The sequence below is a fragment of the Sinocyclocheilus grahami genome, unplaced genomic scaffold, assembly GCF_001515645.1.
Source record: "Sinocyclocheilus grahami isolate Dianchi unplaced genomic scaffold, SAMN03320097.WGS_v1.1 scaffold1194.1, whole genome shotgun sequence".
Classification (NCBI taxonomy): domain Eukaryota; kingdom Metazoa; phylum Chordata; class Actinopteri; order Cypriniformes; family Cyprinidae; genus Sinocyclocheilus; species Sinocyclocheilus grahami.
In genome coordinates, this window is record NW_015506373.1 from 116,367 (window position 1) to 133,739 (window position 17,373).

Here is a 17,373-nt window from a genome sequence, read left to right on the forward strand (position 1 = left end):
ATATATATAAATACATACACATATATATATATATTTTTTTTTTTTTCAAAAATATTTGTATGTAAACACATAGAAATAGAAATATTTTACATATAAATCTAACATTTCTCCTTAATGTATACATGAATGTGCGTGTATTTATATATTCATAATAAATATACACAGTACAAACACATATAGTATATGTAAACAAACTTTTATTTTGAATTGATTAATCTTGACAAATCGATTTGGCAGCCCTAATTTATATATGTATTTATATATACCGCTTAGCCAAAAAACAATTACGTTTGGATTTTAATAAGCCATATTATTTAAATTTGGATTTAAATAAGTAAATACTGAAGAATTTAGGATCGGATCATTATTGCAGTGATTTCTGGCATGTTATATGTTTTGCAACAATTCTTTTAACCCTAACTGATGCAACTGACCTAACTGATTCCTGTCAGACAATCTTGGAAGACATGCTTATGTGTATATATTCCAGGATGAAAATGCCAAGATTTACCATGCTCAGTTTGTGAAATAGTGGTTCAGTGAGCATGAAGAATCATTTTGTTGTATGAATTGGCCACCACAGTGTATAACCCTATTGAAAGTCTTGAGGATGTGTGGAGTCGACTTTACAGAGTGGTTCGAATCTCCCGTTGTCATTACAAGATCTCGGCCCAAAATTAATGCAACTCTTGATGGAAATAAATGCTTTGATTTTGCTTGACGCTGTCGAAATGTACATTGCCACAAAGAATGCCCAATATAATCAGAGCTAAAGGTGGCCCAATATTAGAGAGTGCACCTTTTTTTTTTTTGGACAAGCAGTGTAAAGTCGACTCCAGTTAAGGTCAGGACTCTGTGGTGGCCAATCTTTCACAAATTGTGCCTGATGAATCTTGGCTTTGTCTTCCTGGAATATGAACATGGGTACATGTTCTGTCATGGTGGTTTGGGGGGAAAAAACTACACACTGCACCAGTTAGGGTTAAAAGAATTGTTGCCAAACATACAACATGCCAGAAACATATTTATCACTGCAATAATATCATAAAATCGTATGTATTTGCTTATTTAAATCCAGATGGCGACATTTTTTGACCGGGCATTGTATACATGTATAGTAACTATATGTTATATATTAGAACTAAAAATCTACTTATAGTTATTACACAAATGTAGCATTGTATCCCTTTCTAGCTATGTATACCAGGCAACGTTTCAAAAGCTTGTAAAGGAACGATTGTGTGGAAGGTGAGTGGGCAGTCCTTTGCTGTTGTGAGATATCGCATCAGGAAGATGTGGTCACATAAATTTCTCACCATCTCCGAATTTCATTTATAAGATTGGATCACAGATAGTTTTTTAAAAGGGTCATATGATGCGATTTCAAGTTTTCCTTTCTCTTTGGAGTGTTACAAGCTGTTCGTGCGTAGATAAGATCCCTAAAGTTGCAAAGACTAAAGTCTCAAACCCAAAGAGATATTCTTTATTTTACAACACTGTTCCAGAAGCCTTCAACCCAAATATTCAGATGTGTCCAGCGCATTTTATGGAGGACTATTTCCTGATCCTGGGAGAATAGACTACAATGCCGGCTGTTCTGACTCTCACACTGTAAGTACGTTTTCATATTTAAAGGATTTGCCACTGATGATTCAAACGCGAGTTTTGAGCAGTGTAGAGTAGCGCTTGTTGTTTGTCATTTCTCTGATCACAAATGCTGACATGGTTTTATGTTTGCGTGGCACGATGCAACGCAATGCGTAAAAATACAGTATAAGTCATTATAATCAGTAATTATGTCCCCACTGGATGCAACAAATTCCTCGTTTATAATGGGTTTTAATGTTTTTGTCTCGTCGCTCCGGCCTGACAGGGCATCACAATATGGTAAGGGGCGTAACATTTCCGTCACACGCTTGAGGTATTCAGCCAATCACAACGCACTGGATAGCTGGCCAATCAGAGCACACCTCGCTTTTCAGAACGATGAGCTTTGTAAAAATTGACACGTTTCAGAAAGGCCGGGCATAGAGGAAAAACAAGAATCTTCAGTATGTGGAAAATAATGTGTTTTTTGAACCTTAAACCACATAAACACATTTCATTACACCAAATACACTAAATAATGTTCTTTTTAGCAACATCATATGACCCCTTTAAATGTTTCTAAATGTACCTCTATTTAGAGCTGTGGATTTCTGATTGGATTACCCAAGTTTGATGTCAATACCAGGTCCACTCCAAACGTGGCCTCTTATTTCTGTAGAGGACTGATTTATCACAAAATGCCCCCAGGCAAGAGTGCAAAGTAACCATGTGCCCCTCCTTGTAGGTGTAAAGTTGATTCTGACCTGACCCTGACGGGGCGTCTGACCTGTACTGCTCAGTGTGAGAAGTGTCAAGCAGGGATCAGGGCTGCCTTTAGACCCAGTATGCTGCACCACTACAGTGATGTTTTGGGCTACCTGGACCTTAACGCAGTTGCACCTGTTGATCTGGTACTGAAGGAATCTGTGTTCAGTGTGGGCTGCCTTAACTGCAACAAGGAGGACACAATTCAGGTCTGATGAAGATTTACTGAAGATGACAATTGACATCATATACTTCATATATATAATGATTTAACATTACTTTGTCAGCCCTACAATTTGACACTGTCAGATAAATACATCTCATCAGCAATATGTTTTTCTGGAAAAGAAAAACAAGAGAAGCATGTGATATTATTTTCAATTGTTCTCTCTCACTTTTATTTTCTTATTTTTTTCTCTAGAATCTGACTTCTGGGCAAAACTGGGAGCAAAACTGCCAACATTGTCATACCAAACTCAGCATTTTTGTGGAGGCGACACGTTTCCAGTTCATTCAGCCAGAACCCAGAAATCAGACAGGTCTGAACCCTGTCCTATATCCTCACTGATTCTGTCCAGTTCTTGTTTCTTGTGCACTGTTGTCCTAGAGTTAGTCTCGCTGTGAGGGATTATTTACCGCCAGCACCAGGTTTCCCACTGAAGCTTAGCGAGTTTAAGTCTGGTCAGACGAGGACAGGAGACCCACTGGTATTGAGTGTGAAAAACGGCATTTAAATGTAACAAATTATTGTTATTTACTGAACTTACAGGTGCAGCTGCCCAATACACTCAACGCTACAGAGACCCTGCGGTTCAGCAAGGGAAACCTCTACCCAATAAAGGGGCCTGCAGGCATTTCAAACAAAGTCACCGGTGGCTAAGGTAACTACCAGGAACATTGTCTGGGTCTGTAAGAGGTTTATTTTGTAGCATAAAGCGCCACATCCTCTTGTTTGACCTATAATGTGCCCTTGGCTCATATTTAGGGCAGACGTCTTGTATTAACTGTCTCTTCTGCTAGATTTCCGTGCTGTGGTCGGGTGTACCCATGTGACTTGTGCCATGATGAAGATCAGGACCATCTGATGGAGCTGGCCACCAGAATGATCTGCGGTTATTGTGCCAAAGAGCAGGTCAGCAGGAGAAAAGCCGTCCGGCTGACTGGATGAGGATTATTTTCACCTCAAACCCCCTTAACCCAGATATTGCATTGAAATTAGAGGCAAATTAGACAGGGTTTCTGCTTATTTAAACCTGTGGTTTTTGGAAACATTACAACACTGAGTGCAGCAAAAAGGATTTGACCCAAATTTTGCCAAGACGAACAAGAATGCAAGACATTAGTTCCCAAAACAAGAATGAGTCAGCAACGGGTTTTGTCTGGTTTTTCTTCAGTATCTAGATTTTCCATTGGACATCAAATGATGACACGGTACCAAACTAATTTACTTTTTCTTAAAGCATTTAGAATCTAAAGCATTTAGAATTAAACAATTTTACTATTGAAATGAATTGTGATGTATGAAAATATTTTTAATTCTAAATGTTTTTAGATTGTACATATTTTTGGGAAAAATCGCTTTGATTCTAAATATTTAGAATTTCGGTGATTTCAAGAAAATGATTTACAGTGTAAGCAAAGTGGTTGGCACAAACTGTTTATCCATGCTTCATGTGAACCTCCATTTTTTCCCCCAAAGTTTTTGAGAATGAGACATAATGTGCAAACTGTCTGTTGCAAACGATTTTGCATCAAAATATTAGAGTGGCCTTTGACATTAACAAAAAATATATAGGAATGATTGCATTTTGCATTTCGATTTGTTTTTTTAACTTTATCTGAACACACCTTTTGGGTCTCAACTCACCAGTTGAGAACCACTGGTTTCTAATATACTTATAACTTTTGACATATTGTTTTATTTTCTTCTTCTAGCCATACAACAATGGTAAACCATGCATTAGTTGTGGAGGTATGATGACAAGAGCGGCCTTCACAAGCCACTGGGAGGGCGGACAGGGCTGTAGAAACAAGGTTAAGATGAGCAGGTATGTGCTGATTTCCCAATACTTTATAAACCCTGTGGCAGTGAAATATAGCGGAGTATAACATTTACTTACTATTATATATGTTGCAATGCCATATATTTTGTTTGATCAATACTTTATGTACAGTGTCACAATTAACCTTATGGTTTAAATATTTTTATTTTTAAGACATTTTAACAGACAATCACTTGTAATAACTCTTTTTTTAAATACAAACATATAAAACTTACATTTTAACAAATAAACATTAAAAAAAAGAAAATGAAAAACAAACAATAGTCATTAAAATACTAATTGAAAAATTTTTTTTTCATAGATTTCCCCCCACCCAAAAACTTGACCCATAAGTGATATCCCACATTTAACCTTAAACTAATAGTTGTTGACAAGCGTAAAATATGGTAGTTTTTTTTTGCACCCATGTGTTCTAAACAAATTGGACCAAATATGGCCTGATCATGTTTTTTTGTCTCTGAACTGTATATGCACTTATCATTTATTATTATTAATTATCTTATTTTTCTATATAGGAACGACCGGCAAAAATACGCCAGTACATGTAAAACGGTGGCAAAGAAAAAGAATCAAGAAAAAATTAATTAAAGATACCAAAGGGTCTTATTTTGAGCCAATCAGATGATACATGGCCAGGTACTTAAACATGTTTAAGTCATCAAATCACATTTTTAGATTTCTTTTCAAATGATTAAAAAAACATACAGCATACATATACAGCATACATATATTCAGCATAACATGGAAACTGTTCCCACTTTTTGTACATCTCCTCTCTTTTTTTTTTTGCTTGTAGAAAAAAACATATTACATGTGCATAAATTCAATACATCTTTGGTTTTAGATTGCTTACGAATACCTGAAATGATGCTAGTCAAAAGTAATTTAGACTTCAGAAGTTTGCTAAAGGTTACAGTCATTATGATGTGAGATTTTATCATTATTTTTACTTCGTCACTGGACATCTTCTCTCTCTTATTAATTTATTTTCAAAATGCAACCAAGTCAAATTATGGATACTTGTAATAAGCTAAATATGTCTGTGCATTTTCTATGATTGCAATTGAAATAAAATTATGTACAAAAATATTTTTGTTGTTGTTATTATTAATATGGAATGGGATATGTACAGTTTTAGTCAAAAGTTTACACACTCTTGAATCCGCAAAATGTTAATAATTTAAAAATATTATGTTTAAAAAACTTGGTGGACTAGATCTGCTACAAACACTGCTGCTGCTTTGAACATGTAAGATGTGTTACTGTTGTATGAATGGGCATACATAAATTCCATAGCAGATCTAGACAGGTGGAGCTGGGGGAGGTGGAGGGTTTCAGAGGACCTCTCATAGCGCGCTGTAGAACAAGCTTATAACAAATACTGAACCAGACTATTTACTGTAAATGTTGAGCAAGAAATTTAATTGGCTGAAGAATCATGAGCTTGTGCTATGTAGTAAATGATGTGATTGCTAGCCGATTGCATGACCTATCAGTCTGTGCCATCTAGAGCTTTATGATTGAACTATGAGAAATACACAACAGATGTTTACATATCGTCCAAAAGACAAAATAATAAATGAATTTACAAAAATGACCCAGTTCAAAAAGTTTACTGATTCTTTGAAACCGAATGATTGGTGTAAATTGTCATCTGGATCATAGAATGTCCTTATTAGGTTATTGGTAATAGCACAAGTTATATCCAAGCTACTATTTATACTTGCATGATTTTTTTTTTATTCATATTTATTCGGTTGTACCAAAGCTGTAAATTCAATAAAGTGGGGAGATTATTTATTGTACTGCCCTGAATGAGCTATTTTCACATAAAAGATGTTTACATATAGTCCACAAGACAAATTAACTGAATTTACACAATGGCCCAGTTCAAAACTTTACACACCCTTGATTCTTTGTTGAACTGTTTTATTATTTTGTCTTCTAGGTAGTGGAAGGTCAATGCTATGTTATTGGTAATAGGTAAAGTTACATTTGAACTATTATTTAAATCTAAATGTATTTTGGGTTATTATTTGATTATTTGGTTGTACCAAAGCAGGAGAATTGGTGGAAACAGTTATTTTGTCATCTGCAGAGTAGAAGGTCCTTGCTAGGGTTTTGGTAACAGTTACATTTAAATGTCTTAAGTAAAGTTAAGCTTTTTTATTTATTATTTCTATTTGGTTGTATCAGCTGTAGATTCAGAATGAAGAGAAATGGTCCGTTCAATAACCCAGACACTAAAGAGACTGAGAGACTTGGGTTTTTGGGAAAGCTGTTCTTTTGCGCCAGGATTTGAAGGAAGTAATCCAGCATAATATTTGTTTACTAGCGGTCTCGTTTCATGTCTTGGAAAGGTTGGGTTGTGGGGTATTGGCTGAGAAAACCGAAGTGAAAGTGCACCAGGATTTGAAGGAAGTAATCCAGCATAACATTTGTTTTCTAGCGGTCTCGTTTCATGTCTTGGAAAGGTTGGGTTGTGGGGTATTGGCTGAGAAAACCGAAGTGAAAGTGCCCTATCATGGCTTGATAGGAGGTCCAAGTCTGGCTCAGCAGTATAAATAGGGCTGGGTTATTCCCATCAGCATTCACTTGCATTTGCTCAATCTATAGCAGCAGAATGTGGAACATCACTGAAGTTGCTCTTCGGCTCCCAACTTCCAAGGCTTCTGACCATCTTCTTCAGCCCCTGTGGGACTTCCTGTTATTCCAGCACTACACCCTGGTCTCGTCTCCATTCTTCCCAGTGCTGCTCGCCTTCTCCTGCTATTTCATCTTCAGCGTCCCCTTCGCCATCCTGGATGTCTTGGGAGAGACAGCTCCTCTCTTTGAGTACAAGACCAAAAGCAGCGCCGTCCCACCATCGGCATGATGCTGAGGACTCTGGGAACAGCGGTGTACAATCATCTAGTTTTTGTGCTTCCGACTGTGTTGATATCCAATGTGGTGATGCCTGCGCCTCCACTTCCTGCAGTTGCTCCAACAGTATGGGAACTGATCTCTGGCGCGTTGGGTGTTTTGCTCATCTTTGACACCCAGTACTTCTTCTGGCACTTGGCGCACCACAAAAACCCTCACCTGTATAGATGGGTCCATGCCATCCATCACAATTATATCTCGCCGTTCTCCTGGTCCACCCAGCACCTCAGCGCTGTGGAGCTGATGACGGTGGGCTTCTGGAGCAACATCGACCCCATCCTGCTCAAGTGCCATCCTCTGACAATATGGACTCTCTCTGTTTTCAGCATTTGGAAGTCTGTGGAAGACCATATCGGCTACGACCTGCCTTATTTGCCTGGCCACCTGGTTCCTTTTGGGCTTAGATGTCTTGGGAGAGAGAGCTCCTCTCTTTGAGTACAAGATCCAAAAGCAGCGCCGTCCCACCGTCGCCATGATGCTGAGGACTCTGGGAACAGCGGTGTACAATCATTTAGTTTTTGTGCTTCCGACTGTGTTGATATCCAATGTGGTGATGCCTGCGCCTCCACTTCCTGCAGTTGCTCCAACAGTATGGGAACTGATCTCTGGCGCGTTGGGTGTTTTGCTCATCTTTGACACCCAGTACTTCTTCTGGCACTTGGCGCACCACAAAAACCCTCACCTGTATAGATGGGTCCACGCCATCCATCACAATTATATCTCGCCGTTCTCCTGGTCCACCCAGCACCTCAGCGCTGTGGAGCTGATGACGGTGGGCTTCTGGAGCAACATCGACCCCATCCTGCTCAAGTGCCATCCTCTGACAATATGGACTCTCTCTGTTTTCAGCATTTGGATGTCTGTGGAAGACCATATCGGCTACGACCTGCCTTATTTGCCTGGCCACCTGGTTCCTTTTGGGCTTCTTGGAGGAGCGATGGCCCATGATATACATCACCAGAAACCCAGCAGCAACTTTGCACCTTTCTTTAGTCACTGGGACAGACTCTTTGGCACTGCTGTAACAGTGAAACCGTCAAAGAAAATTGATAAAGAGAAGTAGACGGCTTCATCGGTTTTAAACCTTTAATCTGTGTAAATATAAAGCATTTCAATTCTTGTATAAATATTGTATTTTTCTATTCTTGTATTTTTGTCTGCATTCTATATGGTTAAATTAATAAAGAACATTTCTGTATATTTTATTGTGCATGTCTTGCAGTGAAGTTTCAGAAGATTAAATATGCAGTCCATTTTTCTTATGAAAAAATAATCTGTTGCCCTATACCAGGGGTGGCGATCTCCGGTCCTGGAGAGCCGCAGCCCTGCAGAGTTCAGCTCCAACCCTAATTAAAACTCACCTGCCTGTAGCTTCCTAGTAACTGTTCAGACCTTGATTAGCTTGTTCAGGTGTGTTTGATTAGGGTTGAAGCAAAACTCTGCAGGGCTGTGGCAGGACCGACATTCGCCACCCCTGCCCTATACAGTATATAAGACACACATTTACATTTAAACATTTTAATCATGCTAGCAAAGAAGACATGAATAAAGAACATTTCTGTATATTTTATTGTGCATGTCTTGCAGTGAAATTTCAGAAGATTAAATATGCAGTCCATTTTTCTTATGAAAAAATAATCTGTTGCCCTATACAGTATATAAGACACACATTTACATTTAAACATTTTAATCATGCTAGCAAAGAAGAGAAATGCAGAAAATAAGCACATATAGCAAAATCTCTAAATCTGAAATTTATTCCAATAACCAGCAGCCAGAAGGTGGTCGCACATAACAACCCTCGTCCTCGCATTAGTTACAGCCAATGGTCTGATATTTTACAGCTTTACAGTAGTTATGTACAACATAATATCTGGTAACTAACCCGATTACTGAGCTGGCGAGGTTTAAAGAGAAGGGCATTTTCAATACCCCCAAAGCTAGTGCTTTCCTCCAAAACACTACCAAGAGTTTATTACAGATTAAAAAGTCAAATATTTCTCTACTGGATATGAACTTTGACAGTATTTCCTTGTAAATCTCTTTGAAATGGGGATAGATAAATAAATAACACTTGTACAATGTGTAAACCCTGAACTGCTTTTAGAGAAAAGTAGCACTAACTGTGCAAAGAGAGAAATTTCATGATAGAATGTTTTGTAAAGTTTCATAATGATTCAACAGCATTTCGTCAAACTGTTAATCACATAATGCTTATTTTGTTTAATGTGTGGATTAATGTGCCACTAGATCTTTACAGAAAAAGAGAAAAGAAAACGTAAATATGCAAAGTCTCAGACATAGAATTTTAAAAATATACACCACCGTTCAAAAGTTTGGAGTCAGTAAGGTGTTTTTAAAAGAAGTCTCTTATGCTCACTAAGGCTGCATTTGATGAACAAAAAACAGTGATATTGTAAAATATTATTCCAATTTAAAATAACTATTTTTCTTTTATAATGTATTTCTCCAGTAGCTATCACTCTGCAGCTCTCCTCCTGGGAATACTAGGTTGCTGCTGGAAGAGATGCTATTGAGGCCAGCAGGGGGTGCTCACCCTGTGGTCTGTGTGGGTCCTAGTGCCCCAGTATAGTGACGGGGACACTATACTGTCAACAAGCACTGTCCTTCAGATGAGACGTTAAACCGAGGTCCTGATTCACTGTGGTCATTAAAAATCCCAGGATGTTTTTTGAAAAGAGTAGAGGTGTGACCTCAGCATCCTGGCCAAATTTGCCCATTGGCCTTTGATCATCCATCCCCATATCTACTGATTGGCTTCATCACTCTGTCTCCTCTCCACCAATAAGCTGGTGTGTGGTGGGCGTTCTGGCACACTATGTCTGCCGTCACATCGTCCAGATGGATGCTGCACACTGGTGATGGATGAGGAGATCACTCCTCACAATATAAAGCGCTTGAAATGCCTAGAAAAGCAAATATAAAGCATTTCAATTCTTGTATAAATATTGTATTTTTCTATTCTTGTATTTTTGTCTGCATTCTATATGGTTACATGAATAAAGAACATTTCTGTATATTTTATTGTGCATGTCTTGCAGTGAAATTTCAGAAGATTAAATATGCAGTCCATTTTTCTTATGAAAAAATAATCTGTTGCCCTATACAGTATATAAGACACACATTTACATTTAAACATTTTAATCATGCTAGCAAAGAAGAGAAATGCAGAAAATAAGCACATATAGCAAAATCTCTAAATCTGAAATTTATTCCAATAACCAGCAGCCAGAAGGTGGTCGCACATAACAACCCTCGTCCTCGCATTAGTTACAGCCAATGGTCTGATATTTTACAGCTTTACAGTAGTTATGTACAACAACATAATATCTGGTAACTAACCCGATTACTGAGCTGGCGAAGTTTAAAGAGAAGGGCATTTTCAATACCCCCAAAGCTAGTGCTTTCCTCCAAAACACTACCAAGAGTTTATTACAGATTAAAAAGTCGAATATTTCTCTACGGGATATGAACTTTGACAGTATTTCCTTGTAAATCTCTTTGAAATGGGGATAGATAAATAAATAACACTTGTACAATGTGTAAACCCTGAACTGCTTTTAGAGAAAAGTAGCACTAACTGTGCAAAGAGAGAAATTTCATGATAGAATGTTTTGTAAAGTTTCATAATGATTCAACAGCATTTCGTCAAACTGTTAATCACATAATGCTTATTTTGTTTAATGTGTGGATTAATGTGCCACTAGATCTTTACAGAAAAAGAGAAAAGAAAACGTAAATATGCAAAGTCTCAGACATAGAATTTTAAAAATATACACCACCGTTCAAAAGTTTGGAGTCAGTAAGGTGTTTTTAAAAGAAGTCTCTTATGCTCACTAAGGCTGCATTTGATGAACAAAAAACAGTGATATTGTAAAATATTATTCCAATTTAAAATAACTATTTTTCTTTTATAATGTATTTCTCCAGTAGCTATCACTCTGCAGCTCTCCTCCTGGGAATACTAGGTTGCTGCTGGAAGAGATGCTATTGAGGCCAGCAGGGGGTGCTCACCCTGTGGTCTGTGTGGGTCCTAGTGCCCCAGTATAGTGACGGCTGAATAGTTACCTGTGTTGGGAGTTTTAACTTATTTATTTGGGTTGGTAGGTGATAAGGTTTCCTCCTATTTGATCACTTCACTAGTTGACGTAAATATCAAAGATCGCACATTAAAGAACATAGAAAGACAAATTTTATTGCACTCAAAACATTGTTAAAATGCTTGAAACTTGAAAACAATAAATATGACTTTAAGAATGACAAACACTAATAAGAAACATCACCTGTTAGTGCATACTCTTATTAAGATACTGCACAAACATATTGGCAATCTGTCCAATGTTCTCTGTCGGATGCATCTTGGTGTAACTGATGAACTGACGTCTGAGTTTCCTCAACTCCACCATGTTAAGACTTCTTGTGAATTCAATGTATTGAAGAAGTTAAGAAAACTGGGTAGGTACAATACATTACATTAACAAATTAAATCGATTTTTTGGAGGGGGGATTTTTATTCAGCAAGGACACATTGAATTGATCAATAGTGACGTAAATACATTTACAATATTACAAAAAAAATTACATTTCAAATCAAAACTGTTCTTTTGAGCTTTCTATTCACCCAAGAAGCCTGAAAAAAGTATTTGTGGTAAAACAAAAAAATACCACAAAAACATTAATCAGCACAACTGCTTTCAATTGATAATTGAGCACCAAATCAGCACTTTAAAATGTGACACTGAAGTAATGGCTACTAAACATTAAACTTAGAAAAGTTCATTTTAAAGTTAAAAACTTAAAAATTATAGTCCACAACTGATTGCAAACTACAAAAGTAAAATTGTAGTTAGTAATGTAATCTATTGGATTACATTAAGTAATGTATTCGGACTACTTTTTGATTACTATAATATATATTCCATTCTTTGGTATCAACATGAAATGTATTAAACATTAAATTACGCAAGGGCTTCTCAAACTTGGGTTCATGAGTTGATGAAAAGCTAATCATTAAGTCAATTCTAAAGCATTTTAACATGTTATACAGGTGCATCTCAATAAATTAGAATGTCTTGGAAAAGTTCATTTATTTCAACTCAAATTGTGAAACTTGTGTATTAAATAAATTCAATGCACACAGACTGAAGTAGTTTAAGTCTTTGGTTCTTTTAATTGTGATGATTTTGGCTCACATTTAACAAAAACCCACCAATTCACTATCTCAACAAATTAGAATACTTCATAAGACCAATAAAAAAACATTTTTAGTGAATTGTTGGCCTTCTGGAAAGTATGTTCATTTACTGTACATGTACTCAATACTTGGTAGGGGCTCCTTTTGCATGAATTACTGCATCAGTGCGGCGTGGCATGGAGACAATCAGCCTGTGGCACTGCTGAGGGAATTTTTTGGAATCTGATTACGTAATCCAAATGACATGAAATCAGTTACTACCCAGCACTGGCCATAACAGGACAAAATTACGTATTTATATTTAAATAAAAGTTAAATTAATTTCACAATATTACTGTATTTCTGATCAATTAAATGCAACCTTGGTGAGCAGCATAATAGAATTTGTTCAAAAACAAAAATCTTACTAATCTCTTACTAAACGTTTGAATGGTAGCATATGCTGGAAACCTAGTTGCAAGACAACAAAGAATGAGTATAAATGAATTTCTAATAATATCCCATTTGAATCATGTATTATTTCAAAGGGCCACCTGCACTGGTCCATCTCTGTACATGTCTAAATGCTAAAGCATTTACAGACGGCCAGCAAACTGCAACTGCATCAGAAAGAAATTACATTCTTTGATGTTTATGTATTCATTACATTCATATAGGTCCAACTGGACCTGTTTATTACTACAACACATCTTCAATTAACATTAAACGGGTCAACTTTCTGTCAGGAAGTTGCAGTCAAGCTTATTCAAATTCCAGACTTGATCTTGGTTTCGTGTTGTAAGCGTTTCTAATGCTTTGCCTGTGTATGGTAGGACATTTCTGTGTTGTCACAGTGAGATATATCAAATAGCCATGATGGGTGGCTCAGCAAAGCAAGACAACGATTTTACATTTTCCAGAAAGAAATTCAAAGCTAAAGCTAAACGTGCTAGAATAAAGGATATCTTTTCCGTGGCTCCAGAAATGGAAATGAGATCTCCAGGGACGCTGGTCTTCTGTGACTCAAGAACAGCCTGAGACATAAAACAACACGCTATTGATACTGATGGTCTTGCTATGCAAACAGGCAATGAATCAGTAAGAATGACTTTTCTATTTTTATAACAGAACACCTAAAAGTGATGGAAATCGTACCATTAGGACATCCTGAGTAACTTTGTCCAACTCGTACAGAAAGTTTGTGGATGAGAGCGGTTGCTGTAAAAAGGCAACGAGAAACAGGTTCTAATATCCATTCAAGGGCAATAAAAAGTACATCATGCTAATATACACTCATGCATAATGCATTACTAGTACTCTTACGTTCTTCGTGGACTGATTAGGTGGTGGTGCTTTTCGTTTGAAAAGCGCATCGCAGATGGCTTCAAATGGAAGCGAGTCCCCTTGCTGAATAGTAAAGAGTGGACTATCCCATCTATTCCTTGAATCAGGGGCTTCAAAACGCAGTATTAGCGCATCCAGACTGTTGTTTAAAAGAACAGAAGAGATTATTACATTTAGATAATATATGTAGCATCTTTATTTTATAACGTTATGAACTTTTGAAAATACACTACCTTTTAAAAGTTTGGGGGCTAGTAAGATTGTTCAACAAGGCTGCATGTATTAGTGAAATAAGTAGTCAAATCAATTGTTAATTTTTCACCTATTGTGAAATATTACAATTCAGAATCACTTTTCTATTGTAATATTTTTCTTTTTTTCCCTGTGATGGATAAGATCAGATTTCAGCAACGGATTTGGTGAGATTCGATCAAGAAACTTTGATTATTATCACTGTTGAAAACAATTGCGTTGCCTTTTTTTCTTTTTTTGAAAACTATGTTGTTCAGGATTCTTTTATGAATAAAAGTTAATTAAACAGGATTTTTTTAAATAGAAATCTTTGTAACATAACAGACACTTTTGATTAATTTAATGCAAGCTTGCTAAATAAAAGTATTACTATCTTTAAAAAAAAAAAAAAACATCTTACTGACCCCAGACATTTGAATGGTAATGTACACCTAATATCAGAAACACACAACTAGAGGAATAGTTAACCAAAAAAACTTGTTTATATTTACACACCTCAGACCATCTTTCATCTGAAAATATTTGGAGAACTTAGCATTACATCACTTGCTCACCAGTGGATCCTCTGCAGTGAATGGGTGCCGTCAGAATGAGTCCAAACAGCTGATAAAAACGTCACAATAATCCACAAGTAATCATCACGAATTCAGTCAATCAATTAAAGTCTTATTAAGCAAAATGCTGCATGTTTGGAGAAACAAATCCACCATCAAAACGCTTTTTTATGTTCAAACCATGGCTGATTTATCTCTCATACTGACGGCACCCATTCACTGCAGACAATCCATTGGTAAGTAAGTGATGTAATGCTGAGTTTCTCCAAATCTGTTCAGATGAAGAAAAAATAATCTTCATGAGAGTGAATACATTTTCAGTAAATTGTCATGTTTGGGTGAACTATTCCTTTAATATAACTACCCTGAAACAAAGCAAGAAATGCTTACATTTCCTGTGTGTACCGAGAATCAGCCTCTCTGCCTTTATTCCATTCTGAGCTCACGTCAGTTGACGTCAAACAGTACACCTGCAGGGGTTATAGAGTTATGTGAACTAGTACATACAAAAATAGTTTGAAATGTGTTCGAGATGAGTTTTAGGAGTTCACATACCAAGCAATGGGGTGTTTGTGTATGTTTGATAAGACAGAACAGCTCATATCTGTAGCCTAGAAATGAAACAAAATGAGTCCTCAATCTAACGCCAGACTGAAATCTAGAGTGCCGCATGCAACAGCAGCTGTTAGACCAAGCTCTGTTATTATAATGCTCAAGTCTGTATGTCCCTCAATATAACACTTTAAGAAATGTGCTGTACTCTTGTACAGGATCAATCATTTTCTAAAGGTCAAATAAAACTAAACATATAACACTATATGCATATAAAAGGCAAAGATTTATTAATTTTACCAGAGTAAACATTGATTTACCTTTAATATAATTCAAGGAATCAAGAATCACAATGTCGTCTTTATTTACTTTCCTATAAACAAAGAGAGAGAGGTACAAAGAAACATTATTTCAATCAAAAGTAGCTCACTGTACTCTAATGCAAGTGCATAATTACAATTAGTATACAATTATAATTATATAAATGTATTATTAAAAGAAGTATACACTTTTATATAACAAATGTAATCATTGGTGTAAAATTATTCCCAGCAGGACCTATAACAGCACGTTTTGTCTTCATTTTTCTATAACGCGTGGTATTCCAACTTTAGACCAAACTGTATATTTGCACATGAACCTTAACAATTATTTCCATAATGTTAAAAATGTAAATAAGATTAGACATACTTCCTCTCTTTATTAGAGAGCTGGTGCTTTTTAGTGCAAAATCAGTTCAAATCAATAAAAACAAAGGAGGAACATTTTGTTCGTCTGGACAAATACAGTAATTCATAAATCCTTAAATGTTTTGATATTCATGACTCAATACATCATGATAAAACAGCATAAATGTTTATTTTAAAAAAACAACAACAACATGAATACATGTTGTACATACAATTCTAAGACTTTAGCACATATGTTTTAGGCAGTGTTGGGGAGTAACTAGTAACATGTAACGGAATTACGTAATTTAATTACAAAATAAAAGTAATTGTAATCAGTTAGAGTTACTGAGAAAAAATCTGTAATTAAATTACAGTTACTCATGAAAATGTTAAGGATTACACAGGGGGTTAACATCTGCTTTTTTTTCACACACACACTCCCACATACAGATTTAATTGATTTCTTTCATAAATTGCAGTGACTGCTCTAAAATATGAAACACCAATGTTTCAGGAGTTTAGAACATATTTGATAACTCTTTTATTTCCTATATGGGTTTATGTATAGCTTAGCTATGCTTCATTTTTTAAAGATGAACTCTTTTTTTCCAATTCATTGTTAGATTCCGAGATTCAGTGTTTACGGTCATAAAATATTTTTTATATATCTTTCTTGTTATGATTTTAAATATGTATTTAACCTCAGAATGATCTCAAAGTAAGTCTGATTTTGTGGTGGCTGTGCTTCAAAGGGGACATTGATCTTCCACAAGTTGGTATGATTCTTTAGGGTCTTCATGAACGGTCTGCAACATACTCTCGTTAAAATCCCTCAGTGGTCGTGTAAAACAACACCCTTTTTACCTTGCTCTGTTCACAGCGACTCATTTTGGGGCATGTCTCTTTAAATGCTAATGAGCTCTGCTCACCCACCCCTTTCAGCAAAGGCGATTTGCAAATAATCATAAAAAAATATAAAGTGTCAGACTTACTTCTTCTGGAAGTGCAGCTGGATCACGAACATTGGGTACTGATCTATCCTTAAGTTTAAACTTTTTAACAAAACCTGCCTTGAACTGTCCCTCGTTCAGAAAGCAGTCTGGAGTAAAACTATTTGTGCAGACATAAACGAATTTAGGTGTATTCAGTGGCGCATTACCATTAAAAACAAAACTAATGCACTGCGCCCTAAGTGGCGGTTGTGGGCGGGGCCTGAACAATATGACGTCATACTGCTCAGAAAATCTAAACGGCTTGATAATTGAGACCGTTTAGGATTTTGGGATTTTGGGGGAAAAAAAAAAAAAAGGAAGGAATGGATTTTTATCATTGTAGGGTGGTTGTGTCCATACATTTCTATGCAACTATGCAAAGCAAACACCATGTAAAAGTGAATTTTGCATCCAATGTCTACTTTAAAATTTAAATATGTGGCCCTGGACCACAAAACCAGTCATAAGGGTCAATTT

The 17,373-nt window shown here is 36.4% G+C and overlaps 3 protein-coding genes across 4 annotated transcripts in view; 2 read left to right on the plus strand and 1 right to left on the minus strand.

Annotated features, from left to right (window-relative positions):
* The window catches only part of LOC107567892 (uncharacterized), a 13,771-nt gene extending 8,385 nt beyond the window's left edge, over nucleotides 1-5,386 (plus strand). The window contains exons 7-12 of one of the 2 annotated variants that reach the window (XM_016253671.1): nucleotides 2,333-2,561; nucleotides 2,774-2,891; nucleotides 3,122-3,233; nucleotides 3,373-3,484; nucleotides 4,288-4,400; nucleotides 4,717-4,796. In XM_016253671.1, coding sequence (XP_016109157.1) covers nucleotides 2,333-2,561; nucleotides 2,774-2,891; nucleotides 3,122-3,233; nucleotides 3,373-3,484; nucleotides 4,288-4,400; nucleotides 4,717-4,747 — 715 coding nt within the window. In that variant the 3' untranslated portion in view covers nucleotides 4,748-4,796. Of the gene's footprint in view, nucleotides 1-2,332; nucleotides 2,562-2,773; nucleotides 2,892-3,121; nucleotides 3,234-3,372; nucleotides 3,485-4,287; nucleotides 4,401-4,716; nucleotides 4,797-4,930 lie in introns of those variants that run through there. The other variant, XM_016253670.1, reaches the window with a different exon arrangement.
* Nucleotides 5,387-6,894: 1,508 nt separating this feature from the next.
* Nucleotides 6,895-8,400, plus strand: LOC107567886 (cholesterol 25-hydroxylase-like protein 1, member 1). The gene is made up of 2 exons (XM_016253663.1): nucleotides 6,895-7,250; nucleotides 7,758-8,400. Exons 1-2 carry the CDS (start codon nucleotides 7,039-7,041, stop codon nucleotides 8,398-8,400), a joined length of 855 nt encoding a protein of 284 aa, XP_016109149.1. The 5' UTR covers nucleotides 6,895-7,038.
* Nucleotides 8,401-11,532: 3,132 nt separating this feature from the next.
* LOC107567883 (protein KTI12 homolog) overlaps nucleotides 11,533-17,373 on the minus strand; it is a 14,923-nt gene continuing 9,082 nt past the window's right edge. The window contains exons 2-8 of the mRNA XM_016253661.1: nucleotides 15,554-15,608; nucleotides 15,237-15,292; nucleotides 15,072-15,151; nucleotides 13,855-14,014; nucleotides 13,687-13,749; nucleotides 13,497-13,565; nucleotides 11,533-11,788 (exon numbers count right to left, since the gene is read on the minus strand). Coding sequence (XP_016109147.1) covers nucleotides 11,645-11,788; nucleotides 13,497-13,565; nucleotides 13,687-13,749; nucleotides 13,855-14,014; nucleotides 15,072-15,151; nucleotides 15,237-15,292; nucleotides 15,554-15,608 — 627 coding nt within the window. The 3' untranslated portion in view covers nucleotides 11,533-11,644. The remainder of the gene's footprint in view (nucleotides 11,789-13,496; nucleotides 13,566-13,686; nucleotides 13,750-13,854; nucleotides 14,015-15,071; nucleotides 15,152-15,236; nucleotides 15,293-15,553; nucleotides 15,609-17,373) is intronic.

Bases quoted from the DNA above. Each gene is read 5' to 3' on its own strand.
- LOC107567886 (XM_016253663.1), top strand. From the start codon at position 7,039: ATGTGGAACATCACTGAAGTTGCTCTTCGGCTCCCAACTTCCAAGGCT. The intron at 7,251-7,757 runs GTACAAGACCAA...CTTGGGAGAGAG, and splicing joins GAGACAGCTCCTCTCTTTGA to AGCTCCTCTCTTTGAGTACA.